General features: G+C 38.3%; 1 protein-coding gene across 9 annotated transcripts in view; it reads right to left on the bottom strand.

The window, feature by feature from the left end:
• zc3h18 (zinc finger CCCH-type containing 18) overlaps positions 1-9,490 on the bottom strand; it is a 53,026-nt gene that overhangs the window by 25,068 nt on the left and 18,468 nt on the right. For all 9 annotated transcript variants that reach the window (XM_046036773.1, XM_046036775.1, XM_046036781.1 and 6 more), the window contains 6 exons: positions 5,940-6,088; positions 5,582-5,677; positions 4,929-5,071; positions 4,267-4,296; positions 3,542-3,653; positions 1,397-1,668 (listed from right to left, as the gene is read on the bottom strand). In XM_046036773.1, coding sequence (XP_045892729.1) covers positions 1,397-1,668; positions 3,542-3,653; positions 4,267-4,296; positions 4,929-5,071; positions 5,582-5,677; positions 5,940-6,088 — 802 coding nt within the window. The remainder of the gene's footprint in view (positions 1-1,396; positions 1,669-3,541; positions 3,654-4,266; positions 4,297-4,928; positions 5,072-5,581; positions 5,678-5,939; positions 6,089-9,490) is intronic.

Here is a 9,490-nt window from a genome sequence, read left to right as displayed (position 1 = left end):
TCTTCTGCTGTTTTGCTTCTATCTATTAAATATGACTGAAATGCCTGCTTATCCACAGACGTCTAAACAATCGGCACATCGCGTGAAAAAAGAGCTGATCTACAGGAGAAACATATCTGAAAGCAACACAGAATGCCTGAGAGCTGCACTGCATTAGATAACATTATATTCTGAATTGCCAACTGCCACATGAATTTTGCATTTCCATAAATAAACACATTTCCACCGTAAACTGATGCGGGAAAAGCAGAAAACTTGCAAGAATGCAGTAAAGTAAGTGTTTAATGTTCAAACTTTTCACATAATTTGGCATTGTTAAAACATATTGTTAAATCTCATCTCTACTTGATCCCGTGAACCCAATACTGTGTCTTGTCTCGTAACTTAGGTGTCTCATCACACCCCCACTTAAATTTTATAAAAGTATTCATTTTTTTAAATGCTTCAAAAACAGGGGGAGATTTGACACATTGCCAGCATAATCAAACTGTTTTACAAAATATTTATTATAGTAGTATTTATGGTCATCTTCTTAGTCTCAAACAATGCTTAACAATGTCATGAGGTGACATACTTATATTACTGGGCTACCACACGGTAACAAAACAGCTCATCAGCTGTGTGTTAAAAGAAAACCTCCGATGCATATCATTTAATTATCCTACGTCTCAAATGACGCACGTCATATTTAGTGCTACACAGATTTTATCAATAAGTAAGCAAATACCAGTCAACAGAAACCACGGTAAGAAAGGGAAGTGGGACTGTAACACAGATTTCTCTGCAAATCAAACTTCGCTAATGTGCAAATTCCCCATTCTTGCACATCATTGTTTTATCAGGTCAAGCTATCATACATTATGCAAAGCCGAAGCTACTGATAAAATGTACCTATATGTAAATAAAAATGTTTGGTTTTATCTCATATTCATTTGTGAAATATTAAAGTGGCAGTTAAATAATTATGCTTTCGATAATGGATCATAACATGAAAGTCACAGTTCCATGACAATCAAATCACGTACTCCGACGCTCACCAGTCATTGCTTTAGGTCACTGTTTGCCAGGAAGACTCTTTCCATTGTTCCTGACTATGAAACTTCAAAAACTAAAAATAAAGACATGCAGAGGGTGTCATCTTGTAAAAGTGCTATTTCAAAAATGCTGGAGTGAAGCTGTAAGACCAAAATATCAGTATAGGTCTCATAAATCCAGTATGGGTCGGGCTCTAGTAGTGATGCATGCCTGTGTGTGTCAGCCACAACCAATAAGTACAACTGTGTCACTTAATCCACAAGTCCTAATGACTGCCTTGGTTCTTTTCTAGTGTTTCAAGAAATCAAACATTTCTGCTAAATAACACAATTAACCTAAAATCAATTAAAATGTCACTTACTTTGGTGGTAGGCTGAGGGGAGAGCGTGGTTTCAGTTTGTCCTCTTCTTTCTTCTCCCTGGTGTCTCGAGGAGGACGCATCCTCGGCCTCTCCTTCTCGTCCCTCTTCATGCGGTCCCGCTCCCACTCTTCTTTTCGCCTCATCCTCTCCTTCTCTCGCTCCCGCTCCCTTTCCCTCTCCCTCTCTCTCTGCCGGCGCTCCCTCTCGCGGTGATCTCTCTCCCTCTCTCGGTCCCGGTGACGCTCCCGAGGGTCGTGATCGCGTTCACGCTCCTGTCAAGATGGACATGTTAGGTTTTCTAGCAAATTTGCTGCGATGGCCCTCACACAAAACCAAGTGGCACAACTCTACATTTTTCAAAAAATGAATAAATAAAGAATAAAAAATAGACCTTGTGATGCGTTTCTAATAGTTCCTGGACATTAACTGAAATCTATGGCAGAGAGGAATAACATATCAAGCTTACTTAGGATACGCACTTGTTGTACTATGTTAGTAAGATCAATTTATTGTTGGTTTGGGACTTTTCATGGAATTGGTAGAGAATAAGAAAATTAGAGATATTATTTCAGTTGGCCTTTAAACTACAGGAAAGGAAAGGAAGAACCTTGTCCAAGAATGACAGCTATATATAAAAAATGTCTTTTAAAGACGGTTGGCCACTCTTTTTGTAATGATACATTTTATGAACTTTCCAAGGACAAATTTAGGGCCTATAATTCACAGAGATATTCACATATACCAGTCTAACCCAGCACAGTACTATTCACAAGATATGAAAGGTTTACCTTAATTTGATAGAAATTAATAGAAATGTAAAGCCAGGCACCGCCCAGGAATAGGGAGAAAATCCTTTTATTCCATCAGGATGAAAGTTTGCCAGATTAATATAGACCCAAAACATCAACAACTTTTTTGTATTATCACATTTAATTTATTTTTATCATTGTATTATACAAATTAGAGTCTGACCAATATGGGATTTTTAAGACATATTTTAAATCCAATAATATATATAATATCCAATATTCCTATATATTGTCTGATATTCTTTTTTCAGGGTTTTTCCATAAACAAGACTAACATTTGCTATGTGTAGTTATCAGACCTCATCAGACATAACAAGACACAATGCAGCTGAAAAATGAACTTTTTTATTGTAAGAAATAGTACTATGGAAAAAAGGTTCAGATGATTGCTGTGGTCTGTGGTGGATTTGTAGAGTTCAAAGCCTGTGATGCCAACAAGGGAGTTGCAGAGTGTCCTCTAGTGGACAAACTATACTATGTTTCTTTTTTTAATTGTCATTTCTTGGCTGTTAAAGCCACGGATATGTTTAGATCTGTAATTATATAAGGCTCTAATACAAATCAGCTGATTTATTGTCAAATATACACGTTTCATATACGTGGAAACCATTTTTATGCTCCAATAACTAAAGTCAAAACTTTTTTCTTGCTTTATTGAGATTAATAACTAAATAGCCAGTAATGGCTTTTGACAAAATATTGTTTTGAGCTTTTATGTTGAATAACAAAAATGTTTTCACATAAAATTTGAATTTAAAAAATGACAAAATAAAAAAATCCTCTGACCATTACTGGCTATTTCTTGCTTTTGCCAAGTATATATCAATTGGAACTTTTAGTTAACTATTAACTATTGATAGGGTGGGCGTGCTTTGGGCCTACCCATGACACAGCGACACAAATACACTGAAGTTAATTACAATGCACAACGGGTTTTTTTTGAGTAAATCAACCAACAGACCCCAGGATAATTAACTTTAAACCATTTTTTTGACCTTTGTTAAGCTATCCTGTGCCTGGCCACTCCTTCATGTTTTCATGTGATGCTTCACACAAAAGCATGTTCTTCATCAGGCACTGGTAAACTACACAAAAGTCATTTTAAGCTAGTTGAGTAGGCAGTTCAGCCATGACTGGTTCAGCCCTCACATTTTCGCTCCTTCGTCCTAAACAAACCAAAACTAGTGACACGGGGGTAAATCAAGCTTGGCCAGTGCTGAGAAAAGGGACTTGTTGTTTTTGTTTTGTTTTGAGTTGTTCAAGGTGAAGGACTCACTTTGGTGATACAACCTTTTACATTACAGAGAAAAATACGATGACTGTGGAGGAAACTCACACTGTAGTACGGAAGGGGAGCTTCTGTGTACTGCACTCTGAAGTTTTCATACTGGCCACCTCGCCATAGGGCCTCCATTTCATAGTCATAGTATGGATCAGCATATGGGTCACTGCAGAGGGAAGCACATTTGAGAAATTGATCCAGAAATGTGTACACATGCTTTAAAAATATATTTCCGCTGTTCAAATCTGAAAGGCTGACAGTTTTTCATAAAGAACAAACATGGCCTTTTCTCCTTTTTTTTGGCACTTATTATTTTTATTTATTTAAAAGGGACAGTGCACATTAATGAACATATCATCTTGTGTCAATGTAAATATGCCAGATCTAGCCAGAAGACTAATTTTCATCTGTAGTCCCCAGCAGGTTGTCCAAGGTCAATACAAAAACAGACAACATAATAAAACTATAAAATAAATAGTACACTAAAGCACAATATAGAAGGCAGTCATTATGCTCCACTATGCAAATCATGAGCTGGTAGTAAAGTAAAACAGTTATAAGGTGCAAGTAGTGTTGTAGAGTGCAAGATGTAGTATATTTTATAGTAGTATAGTGCTGTTTATGCAGTAAAGTGGTGCATAAATATCAGTCACACTGGACAGTGTACATCATCTACATCTGTCTACACTATGGCCAAATGAAGATTCAGGTTTTGACAAGGGACAGAAAAGTGACAATTGAACATTTTTTTAAGGCTGTCAAAGTTGCGCTCCACTTACCCATATATAGGATCTCTGAAGTCCATTTCACTGAAAGAGGAAAACATTTCAGTCTTAAAGACAAAAAAATCGATTGCGTCATATTTGGTATAGCTACTAAGACTGCAACTAACAATGTGCAACCCAAAAATGATTAATTTACTATTATATGATAAATGACAACGATAAGCCATATATATATATATATATAGATATATAGCAGAAAGTAAAATCTTTTTTTAGGCTCGAAATGGCCCTTATTACAAATAATTATTTGAAGATTTTATTTTTTTTTATTAACACTAGCATCAAGACATGCTTTTCACTCCCAAACCTCACAAGGGGGGCACTCACATCACCCCACAGCAGTAACACTGACAAGGCTGTCTGCAGATGTGTCTGCATAGATTTTTTTGTTTGTCAGCTTTGTTAGTGCTGATGCCGATTATCCTAAAATGCCAGATATCGTCCAAATTAACCAGCCAAAGGTATTTGGCACTAATCAGTATAGCTTCCATGTTTGTGCTTCAACCAGCTTAATATTCAACCCAATCATCTCTCTCTCTCTCTCTCTCTCTCGATAGATCGATCGAGGACCACGTTCAGATATGGAGCTATGCATCATAACACTGTATAATGTGTGTCCTAGTTTAAACTGATAACCCAATGTGAGCAGGTCATACTCTCTGATGATGCGGTAGCTGCGTTCTCTGAAGAAATCATTCTCTTTGTCAAATTCTCTCTCGTCCTCTCCGATGGTCACATTGAAACGCTTCTCCTCAAAGTCTGGCTCCTGCTCCTTACGGATGGTGGCCTTTTTCAGAACCTATGGAACAAAGAACCAGATAAAGAACACAGATATAAAATGCAGCAAATGGAAACTATACCACAAAGTAATCTTTTTTACAATGACGTGAAGAGAGGTCCCACATCTTGACATTAAACAATAAAACACTTATTGCTGCTTTTAATGAGACTGTAGACTCAGTGTAATGTGTGAGTATACTGACCGGTATTTTAATTATTTTGTCCATCCCATTTGTATCAATGAGGGTAGACTAAATAACTGAACACCTTTCTGGATAATGCAATACAGTTCAATAGCTCCCCAAACTACATCCTCCAAAAATTATCAAAACAAAGACTGAACATTAAAACTTTTTGACAAACTGGCAACTGAGTGTTTTTATTGTTACAGATGCAAACAAACTGCTAGTTGGAATCACTAACGCTTTTGTCTCTGCTTCAACACACACACACACACACACACAGGTCTGGAGTATCATTAAACAAACAGCTCAATTTTGTTTCCATGAGAGGCCATGGAAGTGTTTACCTCTTTGGCATGCCTGAGACCTCTCTCCCAGGCACTCTCCACAGGAGGCTCCACTGGAGGAGGTGGTGGAGGGAGCTCCTCCACTGTAGGTCCAGCCTAAAACAGTGACAAAGTAATTCACAAGTTTCTTTGTATTTATACACACACTCCGACTGTCACACTATGGGGACACAGTCAGAATAGCAGTTGGCATAGATCCAGTTGCTGAGTATTTTAGTCAGATCAATTGTTTTAATCTTCATGATTTATAAGTAATAATGTGCTGTAACAATGTTACAGCAGAATTTCGTCAAAAGCACACAGATATTGTGCACCATCTTTACTGTTTTGCAAAACGTAGTGGGTGAGGGAGACGTACCCAGGGATTATTGGGGATGAGAGGGTGTGGTCCTCCAGGAGGCGCTCCATTAGGTGAGAAGAGGTCTGGTTTTGTGATGAGGGAATAGTTACCTTTGTCATTAACTCCGGGATGGATGAACCTACAGTTCATACCCCAAGTACAATTTCCTGAAGGAAACAAAATGTAGTATGGTTTACAATCCTCATAGTCATAATTTTACTGCTGAGAAGTAGTTTCCTTACCTTAGTTAGCCATAAAATGTGTAGATAAGCTAAGACTGCAGTACAGTTAGGGCTGTAGCTATCAATGATTTTAGTACTCGAAGTTTCTACAGATTATTTCATCGATTCATCGTTGAATCGTCTAAGAAGTACTTTTGATTGGCACCACTGGTAATGGGAACAGCTGTGTAAGTGAACAACCCAAACTCTCTTCCTTCAACTTTGCAATTAGCGGCATCATAATCACGTCGTGTTCACACAGCGTAAGCGCGATGTGCCACAGTAATGAAGGTCTGTTCGATACAGTGCGCTATATAGTATAGTATGGATTAAACAAAAGAATTTGCGTCTATGTTTTTTAGTAATCGATTTAATTGATGAATCGTTTCAGCCCTAAGTACAATAGTGAGTGAAAGGTTGTGTGTTGTGTTTGATGCCACAGAAAATATATTAAGAGGCCCTGTTTAAGGTTACTAGTGTGTCTTCTACTCTTCAGAGACTTGGTCCACATGGTGAAAAGCTAGCAAGTTTGCAGCTACGAGCCATATGATTTTATTCGCTGCTGTAGAAGAAAAAATGATAAATCATCTGAGTGCTGTAATTACTGTACCTCTAGCTCTGAAACATATCTGTGATATAGGCTATTTTAGTTGACTTTAGCCTAACTTGTAGCTGCTAACTAGCTAGATGCCATAGTAAAGTTACAGACACACAGGCCTTACATTTCTCTCCTGTGGCAGCAAACACAACACACTGCCTTTCACCATCTACTATACTGCAACCTGACCTTAGAAAATTGGGGACCCTTTATATTTATTCCTGACAGACATTTAAACTATGTTAATTTTAAATCTATATTTTAAGTACTTAGTTTCTTATTGACTACATGTGGCAGAAGAAAAAGAATCTGAAATCTATGTTAGGTACAATGGCCCCCCTGATGCACAACAACTCAACTAACAAGAGCCGATACAAAGTAATCTGCTCTCCAAAGCCATAACAGATATTTTTACAACGTTAGATTGTTTTATGTCTATAATAATACAATAATTTACTGTAGCTGTGATGCATGGAATTTGAATGTTAGTCAGTGTCCAATCCAGGAGAAATCACTACTAACGTCTGGTCACTGTATAATCAAATCCACAGCATTCTTTGTGTTTGTGTATCAAAACTTTACACAAGTGAAAGCCTGTTATCTTTACTACAAGGTTATCCTCAGAAACAGAATCAGCAGCAGCCCTGTGCCATCCTCTTTTGGAAAATACCAACACATATTCTAAAATTGTCTTCCAGTCAAATTAATTGGTTTACTATGATGAGATCAGAATAGACAAAAGTTGGCAGCAGTGTAAAGACACAGTTCCAATCCACATCTGTTATAATATTAAATCAGCCAATAACATCAACCAAGTTTCGTTGTCTTCCTACTCTCTCTCTTCAATCACACGCTTATCTTTTCATGTGACAACACTGAAGAAATGACCCTTTGCTACAATGTAAAGTAGTGTGTGTGCAGCAGTGTGTAAATTTGCTGTCCCCTCAAAATAACACATCACACAGCCATTAATGTCTAAACTGCTGGCGACAAAAGTGAGCATGTGCGTGCAGTCGATATTGACTACCAGCTATAAAAAAATAATGAAAATCAATCTGTGGAGGTCAGCGTTGATATTATAGCGGGCCGGCACAAATAAATGAACGTATGGGAAACACTGCTGAGTAAAGTTTAGATTGAAGACAGCAGTCCGTGGCAGTCCTCTTCCTCCCTCCGCTGCTGGCAGGGAGGAGCTGTTTTCTCTTAACAAGCATCTGCGTTTACAAGGATTTGCTAAATTTTAAGGTACGTAGCATCTCAGCTAAACAGGCTACAGACAGAGATTTCATTTTAGCATGTTTATGACAAACTAGCTATTTAGCCAAGCTAGCACATGTGCTCATGTAAAACCTAAACTACAGCTGCGGTGGATGAGACAGAGCAGATTAAAATATCGCTTGGTGCACGTTCCTGCTTGCTGTACTGATGCATTATCAGCCTTTTACTAGTACCACTGGTTTTGCTGCACTTACAGCAACGAGTGTAGTTATGGTTAACTGGTTTAATCTACACTGACCAGTTCCGCTCATTTCGCTCCGTGTCTGTGGTGCTCTGCTGAGAGGAAGGAAGCAGCGTGATGGCTCAGTCAGTGTTGATAGGCTATGACTCGTGACTTGTAACCAATTAGCCAGTACCGTGGGCGGGACATTGTATTCACCACTCTGCGGGCTCGAGCAGACGGAGAGAGGCGGCTGCATCACAGGCCAAAGGAGCGCATTTTTTTCATCAATTATATTGGTACTGCACATGCTGAAAACATCCCAGTTCTTGCATGGCCAGCATACTCACTGGACATGTCACCCATTGAGCATGTTTGGGATGCTCTGGATGGGCGTATACGACGGTGTGTTTCAGGTCCTGCCGATATCCAGCAACTATACACAGCCATTGAAGAGGAGTGGACCAACATTCCACAATCAACAACCTGATCAACTCTATGCGAAGGAGATGTGTTGCACTGCGTGAGGCCTGGCTCAGAATGGGCCTTTGGGGGGTGACTTCGCTAACAATAAGCATGAACGGTATTGCATACAGTAAAGGCAATGAGTTACCTTATGACCAAAACGCATTTTCTTGTTATTTCTGACCATGATAAAAAATGTATGCATCCACAAACTGGAGGAGTAAAGGTATAAATTAGTGTAATAATAATTATTATAACATTAGATAGAAAGTATAATGTTAGTATAATATATTTGCAATTTACACTTCATTTGGATAATCTGCCTACAGATAGTTTATTAGTTGAGATTCAGCTGTTTCACAAATAAAACCATTTTCTGATATTAGTCTACAGCACTGTGGTTAAGGTTTGATAAGTGCGAATGTTGGTGTTTTCATTATAATTTCAGGTAATAGTATAGGCTTCTATAGCTGACTGACCATTAGTAGCCTAATATTAATTCCAGCTGGACAAAACAGCACTTTCATTTTTGTGCATTGGTTTCAGTAATTAAATTATTGGGCAAGAAAAATGCTTTACATATTGGTTAGATTTGTTTATGCAAATTATTAACTTGTCAGTAATAAAAACTGTGCATACAAAACGCGTTCAACAAAGTTTGCTGTAGTGAGTCTACCTTTTTTGTAATGTCCAGCCTCCTCCAGGATGTGATTGATTGGTTCACAAAAAGTGACTTTGACGAGCAACTTTAAACACACAGCTGCATGAGACCACAGATCTCACGACGGAGATTAGCAGGCAGGCGAGAACGGGAACAGGTGAGCATCACGTAGTGCCCAGAGAACGT

Source organism: Micropterus dolomieu, linkage group LG22 (assembly GCF_021292245.1).
Source record: "Micropterus dolomieu isolate WLL.071019.BEF.003 ecotype Adirondacks linkage group LG22, ASM2129224v1, whole genome shotgun sequence".
In the NCBI taxonomy this organism is placed as follows: domain Eukaryota; kingdom Metazoa; phylum Chordata; class Actinopteri; order Centrarchiformes; family Centrarchidae; genus Micropterus; species Micropterus dolomieu.
Note: the sequence above shows the minus strand (reverse complement) of the source record. Positions and strands in the feature narration are given on the sequence as shown.